Below are 12,716 nucleotides of genomic sequence, written 5' to 3' on the forward strand. Positions count from 1 at the left end.
TTGCCTACAACAAGCAGCGTCGGCCATAACAAAACTGTCTTTCCGTTTCCCTAAACACAACACGGCCGTCCCCGCCGTCCCGCTACTGACCAATCACACGGCACAACTCAGCGACTGACAGCAAAGCCAGCTAATCATCTTTGCACGCTGTGCAGCTTTATCCAATAAAATGCGCGGTTTCTACTCGGCACGCCTCGTGACCCTGAATCCCGCTTTCACTCAAAGATAATCCCGCCCTGTCAGAATAACTGCAAAACGACTTTTTATTGCATTAAAACAATATGAACAGATGTACAACAAAAATGATCATTTATAACTTCCCAATAATAATAATAATAATAATAATAATAATAATAATAATATACCTACAACAAAAACCGTACCATATAAAATATTGCATGTAAAACGGTCACTGATAGGTTAACAAGGCGGACGGGATTACAGATTTGCTGGCCGTGCTTGAGGATTATTGGCTGCAGCGATACATCTGCGCAGCCTGGAAGTCTGATTGGGTTGTCCACCGCCAGACTCTAAGTGTGGTATTGTGATTGGCCAGTCGCCGAGGGGGTGGGCGGTGTTAGACAAGTTGTTTAGACACGGTGTCTTCAGCTGGTTTGCGATATTTTCAGAGATAGTATTTTCTGTTTATTTATTTTACCTAGACGGTAGTTAGTTTATTGTAAAAAAAAGAAAGAAAACAGCTACCAAAGAATACTTAAGAAAAGGGTAAGTACAAAAAAAACGCAACACTTGTATTATATTTCATTATGAGTGTGTCCTGCCTGTCACTGAAACCCCGTTAAACTCACTGTGTTGCGGGTTTGTGTGTTTTGTTTACCGGTCCAGGCCGCGTTACTAGCTTTAATTTCTGCACGTGCTGTACGTGCACCGGTAACTTAGCAACCTGCCGAGTTCTACATTAAGTAGGTCACCGTGACATACAGTATCTGAGCATACACAGTAACATGCTCGCCCGGAGGTCTCAAACACCCATCAGTCTAGGTGAGTGCAGGTGTCTGTGCCCCTGTGTCTTTCTGTCCTGGTATCCGTCTGGAGGGAGCTTGCTGTGGCCATGAATATGTGACCTTCAATGGCTCAGCCAATCAGGAGCCGGTGCTGTGAGCATGTGGGTCGCCATGCCTGTAATAACTATAGGACTGCTGTGCCTGCTTGTGTCGGGTTGTGTGGGATTTTGTGTGTGTGTGTATGTGTATAGGCTAGCTATGTGTGTGGGGCTCTGTCATTGTCAGTAGGTTTAGGCTATGTGTCTGTGGCTCAGTGTGTGTGTGTGTTTTAGGCTAGCATTGTGTGTGTCTGGGGCTTTGCCATTGTCAGTGTGTCTAGGCTATGTGTCTGTGTGTTTATAGGTGACGTGTGTGGAGTTCTGTCATTGTCTGTGTGTCTAGGCTATGTGTCTGTGGCTCAGTGTGTTAGTGTTTGTGTGTTGTCTGTCAGTGTGTCTATGGCTATGTGTGTTTGTGGCTCAGTGTGTTAGTGTTTGTGCGTTGTCTGTCAGTGTGTCTATGGCTATGTGTGTTTGTGGTTCAGTGTTTTAGTGTCAATGTGTCTGTGGCTGCAGCATTACTGTTACACCCCCGGAGAGACTGCAGCATTACTGTTACACCCCTGGAGAGACTATAGCATTACTGTTACACCCCCGGAGAGACTCTAGCATTACTGTTACACCCCCGGAGAGACTGCAGCATTACTGTTACACCCCCGGAGAGACTCTAGCATTACTGTTATGCCCCCGGAGAGACTCTAGCATTACTGTTATGCCCCCGGAGAGACTCTAGCATTACTGTTACACCCCCGGAGAGACTCTAGCATTACTGTTACACCCCCGGAGAGACTCTAGCATTACTGTTACACCCCCGGAGAGACTGCAGCATTACTGTTACACCCCCGGAGAGACTCTAGCATTACTGTTACACCCCCGGAGAGACTCTAGCATTACTGTTACACCCCCGGAGAGACTCTAGCATTACTGTTACACCCCCGGAGAGACTCTAGCGTTACTGTTACACCCCCGGAGAGACTGCAGCATTACTGTTACACCCCCGGAGAGACTCTAGCATTACTGTTATGCCCCCGGAGAGACTCTAGCATTACTGTTACACCCCCGGAGAGACTGCAGCATTACTGTTACACCCCTGGAGAGACTCTAGCATTACTGTTACACCCCCGGAGAGACTGCAGCATTACTGTTACGCCCCCGGAGAGACTCTAGCATTACTGTTACACCCCCGGAGAGACTGCAGCATTACTGTTACACCCCTGGAGAGACTCTAGCATTACTGTTACACCCCCGGAGAGACTCTAGCATTACTGTTACACCCCCGGAGAGACTCTAGCATTACTGTTACACCCCCGGAGAGACTGCAGCATTACTGTTACACCCCCGGAGAGACTCTAGCATTACTGTTACACCCCCGGAGAGACTCTAGCATTACTGTTATGCCCCCGGAGAGACTCTAGCATTACTGTTACACCCCCGGAGAGACTCTAGCATTACTGTTACACCCCCGGAGAGACTCTAGCATTACTGTTATGCCCCCGGAGAGACTCTAGCATTACTGTTACACCCCCGGAGAGACTCTAGCATTACTGTTACACCCCCGGAGAGACTCTAGCATTACTGTTACACCCCCGGAGAGACTCTAGCATTACTGTTACACCCCCGGAGAGACTCTAGCATTACTGTTACACCCCCGGAGAGACTCTAGCATTACTGTTACACCCCCGGAGAGACTCTAGCATTACTGTTATGCCCCCGGAGAGACTCTAGCATTACTGTTACGCCCCCGGAGAGACTCTAGCATTACTGTTATGCCCCCGGAGAGACTCTAGCATTACTGTTATGCCCCCGGAGAGACTCTAGCATTACTGTTACACCCCCGGAGAGACTGCAGCATTACTGTTACACCCCCGGAGAGACTGCAGCAGTTCCCTACAATAATGAGGCAGTAAAACAGCAAAATTACAGTGTGGGAAATTGGAAGGGCTACAGTGATTGCATGTGAATACTCAGTCCTTGGGTATTAAAGAAAGTCCCAGTACAGTGTGCAGGTGTCTAGTGTGTGGAACTCCTACTATATTACATCACGTACAGTTTGCTCTTGTGTGAAGCTTGCTGCTTTCTTAAATATTTACTGCCTTACTGCCTTTACTGCCTTAGCCAATCAGGAGCCGGAGGTGTAAGAATGTGGGTCATTGTGTGGGGAGGCCGCACTGTGGTTGATCCCCAGAGCCAGCATTGCAGCCATTGTGTGTGCTGATGCGCCAGGGAGGCAAAATAAGCTGATCCCTGGAGCCAGCATTACACTTCAGCCATTAACACCAGACAGAAGGATATCTACATCATCATATGGAAGGAAACGTAAATGGATGGAGACACATATGGATCACATTAGTTTACTGTAAAGCTACTTCTTAGTTGGTGCTTATCTTGGCAAGAGCCGAGTTCAAATCAGCATGAAGTTTTAACATCTACTCTCGTGTAATGGAAATCATGTGGCTGTATGTTCTCAGCCAATCAGGAGCTGGTGCTGTGAGAATGTGGGTCATTGTGACATGGCTGCATGTTCTCGCTGGCGTTCATAACCACCTGCTGCTGCATTTAGGTATGGGAACAAGACTGCTTAGTTCACAGATCAGAGCTAAATCTACCCTAAGGGAATATAAACAGACTGGCAAACTAACAATGTCTGCTGCATAGAGGGGTTGAACCATGGAAAGTAAAAAACAAAGAGTCCCATTGTTCTGAAAAACATCAGGCCTTGTGGTTATGTCTTCCTTCACAAATGTATTAATACTCTGCTGGGAGGTATAATCTAGCACGTTTGTCCGATTTATGATGAAACTTGCAACAGAAAGTTATTCAGCACAAGTTATTATCAGAATCTGGGGGTGTATAGGGTCACCTTGCCTATGTGTCTGTCTGCCTGCATGCATGCATGTCTGTCTGCCTGTCCAGTGATGGAAATAAGACTCCCATTGCATAGCAATTTGATCCATCCCTGGTTTCACTATGAGTTTAATAATGACACACCTGAGCTTGCTACCTATACGCACCGTGGCTAACCAAGCATGCATTAAAACCTGGAATGGGTGAAACTGCTGTGCAACAGGAGTTTTATTTCAATACATGTTGTCTGTCTATCACACTAAGGTTTTACATACAGTGCCTATAGAAAGTTTACACCCCCTTGAACTTTTTTCACATTTTGTTGTGTCAGTGCCTCAGAGTTTCATGCATTAAATGAGGATTTTTTTCCCACTAATCTACACACCATACTCCACACTGTTAAGGGGAAAAAAGTTTTTATTGAGAAAAAAATTATATATTAAAAATACAAAACTGAAAGATCATAATTAGATAAGTCTCCACCCCCCTGAGTTAATACTTGGTGGAAGCACCTTTGGCAGCAATTACAGCTGAAAGTTTGTTGGGATAGGTCTCTACCAACTTTGCACACCTAGATTTGGCAATATTTGACCATTCTTCTTTACAAAACTGTTCAAGCTCTGTCAAGTTCCTTGGGGAGCGTTGATGGACAGCAATCTTCAAGTCATGCCACAAATTTCCAACTGGATTTAGGTCGGGACTCTGACTGGGCCACTCAAGGACATTTACCTTTTTGTTCCTTAGCCACTCCAGTGTAGCTTTGGCTGTGTGCTTTGGGTTGTTGCCATGCTGAAAGGTGAACTTCAGTCCCAGTTTCAGGTTTCTTGCAGAGGGCAGCAGGTTTTCCTCAAGGACTTCTCTGTTCTTTGCTCCATTCATTTTCCCTTCTGTCCTGACAAGTGCCCCATGAGAAATATCCCCATAACATGATGCTGCCACCACCATGCTTCACAGTAGGGATGGTGTTCTTTGGGTGATGCACTGTGCTGGGTTTGCACCAAACATAAAGTTTTGCATTTAGGCCAAAAAGTTCCATTTTAGTTTCGTCAGACCACAAAACTTTTTGCCACATGGCTACAGAATCTCCTGAGTGTTTTTTTGCATACTTCAAACAGGATTCAAGGTGGGCTTTTTTGAGTAATGGCTTCCTTCTTGCCACCCTACCATACAGGTCAGATTTGTGGACCTTCCACTTCTTAATAATCGTCTTGACCGTGCTACATGGGATATTCAAGGCCTTTGATATTTTTTTATACCCATCCCCTAATCTGTGCCTTTCAACAACTTTGTCCCGGAGTTCTTTTGAAAGCGCCTTGGTGCTCATGGTTGAGTCTTTGCTTTGAAATGCACTACCCAGCAGAGGGAGCCTACAGGAACTGCTGAATTTATCCTGAAATCATGTGAATCACTGCAATTTAACACAGGTGGAGGCCACTTAACTTGGTGTGTGATTTTGAAGGCGATTAGTTACACCAGAGCTAATTTAGGATTGCTATTACAAGGGGGGTGGACACTTATCCAACCAAGCTATTTCAGTTTTTATTTTTAATTCATTTTCTACAAATTTCTAGAATATTTTTTTCACTTGGAAGTTGTGGGGTACAATGTGTAGATAAATGAAAAAAAAAACTATTTTAATGCATTTTAATTCCAGGCTATAAGGCAACAAAAGGTGAAAATTTTGAAAGGGGGTGTAGACTTTCTATAGCAATGGTCGGCAAAAGCCTCCTTGGCAGGGATATTAACAAATAATAATAATAAAAAATCAAAATTAAAAAAATTTTAAAAATCGCTTGGATTTTTTTAAAGCTTAATTGTTTTGTTCCTTGTGTTTCATGTTTGCTACCCCTACACTCAACATCGCAGAATGAAAAAAAAAAAAAATCCACTGCAAAAGCTTAACTGCGTCATGGCAAATTCAATGAGCAAAATTACATTTTCCTTCTGCGGTCAGCTTTAGAACATTCAGAACTTGATCCCACTTTTGAAAAATTGAGGAACTAAACGCAATTCGTTTTATTTGAAACCGGCAGACACGTATAGGTCAGGTTTTTAAAGATAGGCAAAACCCTCTTGAGGTTTTCAGCGAGGAAGAAGTAAGAATACGGCCCAACTATTGGATCAATCATGTTTGTTATAGACCAAGATCAGAATCGGATCAGAGCGTGATCGAACGTTTTTAAAATGGACCATGCATCATCAAAATACATAACTGAAACCTTTTTAAAATTGCTAAAATAATATTTAAATAAGCACTATACTGAATTTGGATAATTGTAACGATAACTTAATAAACTTTAAAACCTGCTTGCAGGGATATCCAAAAATATTTACTTCAGATTGAAACGGAGATCATTTAACGTTTTAGAAAACATTAAGCAACAATGCATTTAAAAGTAGCTGTAACAGTACTGTATTAAGATAATACCAATTAGAAAAAAAACTTTGTACAATATTAGTTTGTGTTCAGCTATAGCTGACATTTCTGTTTTCGCCGTATAGCTACAGAAAGAAATAGACCTGACTGCATAATGAGGTTTCAGAAATAATATTTCTACGTTTTCTGTGTTGACAAAGTCATACTGGCGTTCTCATGTTATCAATTCAATTAAATCATTGCTTTAATTAGATTTAACGTTGTAGTTTTTTTTTTTTTAATGCATATCATTTTTCCCTCCCCCAATTCCTTTTTTCTCAGTAACTTGTTTACCTTTTCACAGCCTCAATCTCCCCCTGTCTGCGACATTTTCCAGTTGCAGCTGTCTTTCAGCACTTGATTACATTTGCTCAAAATGTGTTGATAATTTGCCCTGAACCGACGCTGCAGCTAGATGTTTGTGTGAATGGTGGCTATACCGCTGTAAAATATCTGTGTGTCCGTCAGAAAATACACACGATCGTGATTACGCTAACATTTATTAAAACATTTTTGGAAGTTAAAAAAACAAAACAAAACCAGATACCGGTATTAATATACTTGATCTGTTTTTATAGAATCGCTGAAGTTTTAAATTATACATGTACAGTAGTTGCTTCTGATTTATGTTGTTTAAATGAAATGCATTTCATTTTCTGACATTCAGAATCTTCAATCTCTGCGCCACGCATATTCGCTTCTCATTGGTCAGTTTCTCTAGTTACGGCTGCGCAGCTCCAGGATCGGATCAATATTTCGGATCAGTGGAGCTTGATCCTGATCCGCTTAGTACAATGCCTTTTCATGATCTGGCTCCAGTGAGCCCGGAGCCGATCCTGATTTTTGATCTCGTTAGTACAACTGGCCCCAGGTGTGACAGATGTGATGGCGATACATAGGCAGTCCTCCAAAGATTCTTCGGTCAGCCTGTTTCGTGCATCGGTTTTGCTGGCGCGACCCCAAGTGCATGCTGGGATGGCTGGTCAGACAGAGAAGGTCATTTTCAGTTTCAATAGTTTGTTAGGCCGTTACAATTTTAAAACACGTATGAACATATGTATATATCTGAATGATTAAAATGGAAAAAAAAATCCCTCAATTGGCCTGCTTTGTGGCTGCCAAGGGATCAGTTGGCCCGCTATTTAAATTACTTGCCGACCACTGTTCTATAGCGACTGTATATCCAGAGAAGAGCTTATTCAATTATGATGAAACTTGGTCTGGACCTACTTTTGCACGGACTGTAGAGAATATTCCCCGGGTGTTCTGAACACATCTGCACACCATGTCTGAAAGTCAGACTCTTTATTGTTACTCTGAAGTTGAATTTACAGCCATGGTGAGTGGAGGAACGTCACTGACATGCTTATTTGTTTTATACTAGTAAAAAAAGAAATCTTGGCAGTGTGATTGGCCAGCCACCGAGGGGGCGGGCGGCGTCTGCGATATTTTCCTTCGGTTTATTTCTTTTACCAAGACGGTAGAGCTGTTGTTAGTTTATTAAATGCTGGTGTTAGCTTGGATTTCAGAAAGGAAAGTTAATGGATGATGTCAGCTCTTCAGGAACACGATAGAAACACAAAAATAAAGAAAGAAACAACATAACATGATAATAAATTCCTCTGTGCTCTGATTCTGAACCTCGCAGGTGAAGAGTTCTGCCGATGGACCAGGTCCATATTAAAGAGGAGGAGAACGGAGAGACAGACCCAAAGAGCATTGCAGAGGAAGTGGAGTCTGTCTCTATTAAAGAGGAGGAGGAGGATATGGGGTCTATCCACATTAAAGAGAACAGGCCAGTAAAGTGGGACAACATTGCAGAGGATGTCAGCGAGCTGGGGCTGGTCCACGTGATTGAGGAACCGGAGCCGGTCCACATTAAAGAGGAGCCCGTGGAGCTGGACCAACCTGTGGCCCCCGAACAGCAGGCTGCCCTGGACAGGGGCCCCTACAGCTGCCCGGAGTGTGGTCAGTGCTTCCACCTGCTCTCTGCGTTGCAGAAACACACGCGCTACCACACAGGCGAGGCACCGCACCTCTGCACTGAATGTGGCAAGAGCTTCAAGAGAGACAGCCAGCTGAAAGCTCACCACCGCATCCACAGCACAGACACTCCCTACACCTGCACCGAGTGTGGCAAGGGCTTCAAGAGAGACTGGCACCTCAAATCACACCAGGTAAGAGAGGGAAGTTTAAACAGGTAAACAGAACCCTTGGTTGTTTCCAGGGTTCAAGCACAAACGGGAGAATTATCTTTTGCACATCAACTCACGAAGACAAGGAATTGTTTCCATCATGGTATGAAGATGGAATTTGATAATCTTTCCTTCACTGGTTTTAAGATTGCATTTGGGAATTGCTTCAAACCTCTTGCCAATACTTCTCCTCCTTCAGTCAACATTAACAAATAGATATGTCTTATTTATTCTATTCTTCGGTCATTGTTTTCCAAGACCCCCTGTAAATGAGGCGTCGGTCTCAATGGGTAAGTCTCCTGGTTAAAAAAATAAACAGTTGAACTTTTCCCTAGTGTTTCCCTAAAGTTTAACAATTTTTCATAAACCATTGTCAGAGATCTGCATGGCAGCTGCAGTGATTATACTACTGTATGCTCTCACCATTCACAATATGTAAAGTTTAATGGCTGGTTCCACAGACCCTGACTAGCACTAATAATCTTGGACTACCGAATGTTACTTTAGGTGAGGAAGACTAGTGCTAATCAGGGCCTGATCCTCCTCCTCTCCCCCAGGTGATCCACACCGCTGAGACTCTGTACTGCTGCCCGGACTGTGGGAAGAGCTGCCGTCGGCTGGGAGACCTGCGGATCCACCGGCGCATTCACACTGGGGAGACTCCGTACAGCTGCGCGGAGTGTGGACGGAGCTTCAACCAGCTGGGCAGCCTCAAGTCGCACCAGCGGATCCACAGTGGGGAGACTCCCTTCCGCTGTGCGCAGTGCGCTAAGAGCTTCCGGCACCTGAGCAGCCTGATCAAGCACCAGCGCATCCACACGGGCGAGCTGCCCTACCCCTGCAACGACTGCGGAAAGAGGTTCCGCTGCTCCGACAACCTAAAGTACCACCGGCGGTGCCACCAGAGAGAGGGGGAGTCACCGTAACGGATCAGAAAACCTGAAATACCACCGGGGAGGGGGTGAATATAACAGATCAGACAAGCTCAAATACCACCAGAGACACAGGGAGTGACTATAACAGATCAGACAAGCTCAAATACCACCAGAGACACAGGGAGTGACTATAACAGTTCAGACAACCTGAATTATACAAGGGCAAGGATCGCCCTGCTATTCATTTCAGTGGGTTCAGAGCCGTGGTTTGGAACTACAGCCTTATCACAGGTAAACAAACATCACTACTCCACTTACCTAATGGCAGTTCTATCTGTCTTTTCAAATTAATTTTTCTTTCACCATGTCTTATCAAATGGTTGCTGATTTGGAGTTTCAGTGATTGTTTATGAAGTCGCTTTGTCATTGCATCAATTTAAAAGAATTGCCACCAAATGCTACAGCTTTCTACTGCCATCCACTCCTCATACCTCAGACTGTCCTTGATGAACAAGAAGCGCATATCTAAAGAAGGGCCATAATTTACTCGAAGCACAACCGTGCACTTGCTCTCCAATGCTCGATTCAAAGCATGGTAAATAAAGACAGTAACGGGACAATACTGTTGCGCCATCTGGCGGCCAAATACGCTACTTTCTAGGTTGTGTTTTGAATGGAAATGTCACTCTAAATCAGGGGTGTCACTTGTTTCGTTTGGCTGGCCTGATCCGATACCCTGGCGCTTGGGGCGGGCCGAGTGATTATAAAAATACAAAGACGAACACAAAACTTCAAAATTATTGTATTTAACAAATTATCATACATAGCGTATTTACATTCCCCTAAATCGCACATATTGATTATTTTATTCACCATCATCTCTTAGTGTGCAAACATGCCTCCAGCGAGTTCCTTCGCATGAGCAACACACATTGTCATGTTGCTGTGATTGCTGTGGGTGAGGCAGCAGTGCGTCAGCTGGTTTGAGTTACGACACCAGTGATACCAGAACAAGGTTTTTAGGTCTGATTTGTAAGTTCTGTAGTAACAAGTGTCATGTCTTTAATCCGTGAAGAGAAAGATGGAACAAGTGCTGTGTGTTTCAAGACAAATGGTGAATTTTGTATTTCTTTGTGGACATGAATGCAAAGCCAATGTGCTTAATTTGTAAGTAACATGTGTCTGTTGTGAAATAATACAACATTAAAAGATGCTATGAAGCAAACCATGGCAAGAAATAAGATAAATATACAGGAAAGCTAATGTGAAGATAATCTGAATTAGCACAGTCATTGAAAAAGCAGCAATCAATGTTTATTAATGCTTGTAGCATAAGTGATGCTGCTGTTAAGGCAAGCTTTATGGTTACTCACAAAATAGGTGTTTCTTCAAAACCATTTCTGATGGAGAGTTTTTGAAGACATGCTGCTAAAAGCTGCTGAAATAGTGTGTCCTGAGAAGCAGCAAGCTTTCTCCGTCATGAATATCAACAAATCAAAATGTAATTCTCGACTTAACTTGATTCTCAAGATATCCTCAGCCCAGTCATTTGCTCCAGATGTTGATGCGCTAGTTCAAGAGGTCCCAGGTATCAGGAGCAGCAGTAGCAGTCACTAATATTCTTTGTCTTTATCTTTGGTGAGTGCTAATAAAGAATTTATCCGTATCTATTTATATTTTGCTATTTTTTTTAGTGCTGGGACAAACATGGAATTTTCATGTTAGGATATTCGTTCAAGATTTAGATATTAATTTGAATATTTGTTTTTAAAATGTTATCAAAGCCATTATATGTGACACTGTATTAAAGTGGAAAAATATCCCAGAAGTAAGAAAGCAATACAGTAAAATATTGTGTTATTTCAAGTATAAACAAAGTAGACGACGCAAAAAAAAAAAAATCCCTGCCATTGTTGTGTCTTTGCAATGAACAAAGTGGCCATAGACACATTTTCATAAAGTAATAACATTAGGTTTTAGCTTGAATAAACACTTCAAATAAAATACATTTGAAAAACTATTTACTCACTGTTTTTTTGCATTCCACTTACAAAAACTAGGACTGCATCATGAAAGTAAATTAAAACGTTGATTACTATACGGGTAATTTCTTTTGCAAGTATCATAATATTGCAGAAAGAAATGGACCCCGATTGACTCGCTTGTTAAATATTTATATATTGTAGCGGCGGTAAGAATCCAAGCGTACAACTTTTATCTTCCAAAATAGATAGGTATTTTATTTAGCAAATAGAGTGAACAGCAACACTCACCAGCGCATGGGGCTGATCTTAGCTGACAGTCAGAGCGCACCAGGAGAACGCCCCCCATTGCTCCGTCCCTACCAATGGGGCACTGGCAGGACATGCCCCCCCCCCCCCCCACACACACTTCTCCGCCACTCCCAATGTGGCGTGGGCAGGACATGCCCCCCCACTGCTCCACCCCTGCCAATGGGGCGCCGGCAGGACATGAACCCCCCCCACTGCTCCATCCCTGCCAATGGGGCGCCGGAAGGACATGCCCCCGACGCACAGCAGCAGTGAGGCAAGGGAAAGGGAGCAGCAGCTCCAGCAGAGTAAATCCCGCCTTCGAATACATGTTAAAAAAAACGTTAGTTCGGATATTTGTCCCAGCACAAATTTTTTACTATGTTTCCTATTGAATAAAAAAATAATATTCTGCAATATTCCATGGGCCGGATTAGGCCCGCGGGCTGTATGTTTGATACCCCTGCTCTAGTTCATGATCTGTGGCAGTTTTAAAAGTTAGTATTCAGATTATCAATTTATTATCTACATATTAACTACATATGTATTTGTTTACTATTGAACACAGTTGGAGAACTACTTTCTTGGGCGGAATGTCACATTTTCATTAAAACTATATTTCAAAACTTACTTTTTCTCTTTTTTTCCATTCAAAATTATTTCATAACCATTGTATAATCGCAATCAGACTCCAGGGTGTGTGTTGTTGTGGGATTTCGCCACTTCTCACCACATGCCTCATAACACACCTCCGTGGCGATATCCCACAAAAACACACACCCTGTCATGCCATATTGCTTAAATACCAACCAGAGACGGGGAGTGAATATAACAGATCAGACAAGCTCAAATACCACCAGAGACACGGGAGTGACTATAACAGATCAGACAAGCTCAAATACCACCGATACTCCCACCAGAGATAAGGGGTATTTATGTAACAGCTCAAACAAGCTCAACTGGCGTTCTCACCAGAGACGAGGGGAGTCAACATGAAAAATTACAGCCTGCTGTGATGAGTGATCAGTTAATTCAGAGCAGATTTACCAGGGG

At 43.3% G+C, this 12,716-nt stretch overlaps 1 protein-coding gene across 1 annotated transcript; it reads left to right on the forward strand.

Annotated features, from left to right (window-relative positions):
* Positions 1-439: 439 nt before the first annotated feature.
* Positions 440-12,293, forward strand: LOC117431262 (gastrula zinc finger protein XlCGF7.1-like). Its single transcript, XM_034052029.3, has 3 exons — positions 440-726; positions 7,972-8,500; positions 9,076-12,293. Exons 2-3 carry the CDS (start codon positions 7,988-7,990, stop codon positions 9,442-9,444), a joined length of 882 nt encoding a protein of 293 aa, XP_033907920.1. The 5' UTR covers positions 440-726; positions 7,972-7,987; the 3' UTR covers positions 9,445-12,293.
* Positions 12,294-12,716: the final 423 nt, after the last annotated feature.

Source organism: Acipenser ruthenus, chromosome 22 (genome assembly GCF_902713425.1).
Source record: "Acipenser ruthenus chromosome 22, fAciRut3.2 maternal haplotype, whole genome shotgun sequence".
In the NCBI taxonomy this organism is placed as follows: Eukaryota; Metazoa; Chordata; class Actinopteri; order Acipenseriformes; family Acipenseridae; genus Acipenser; species Acipenser ruthenus.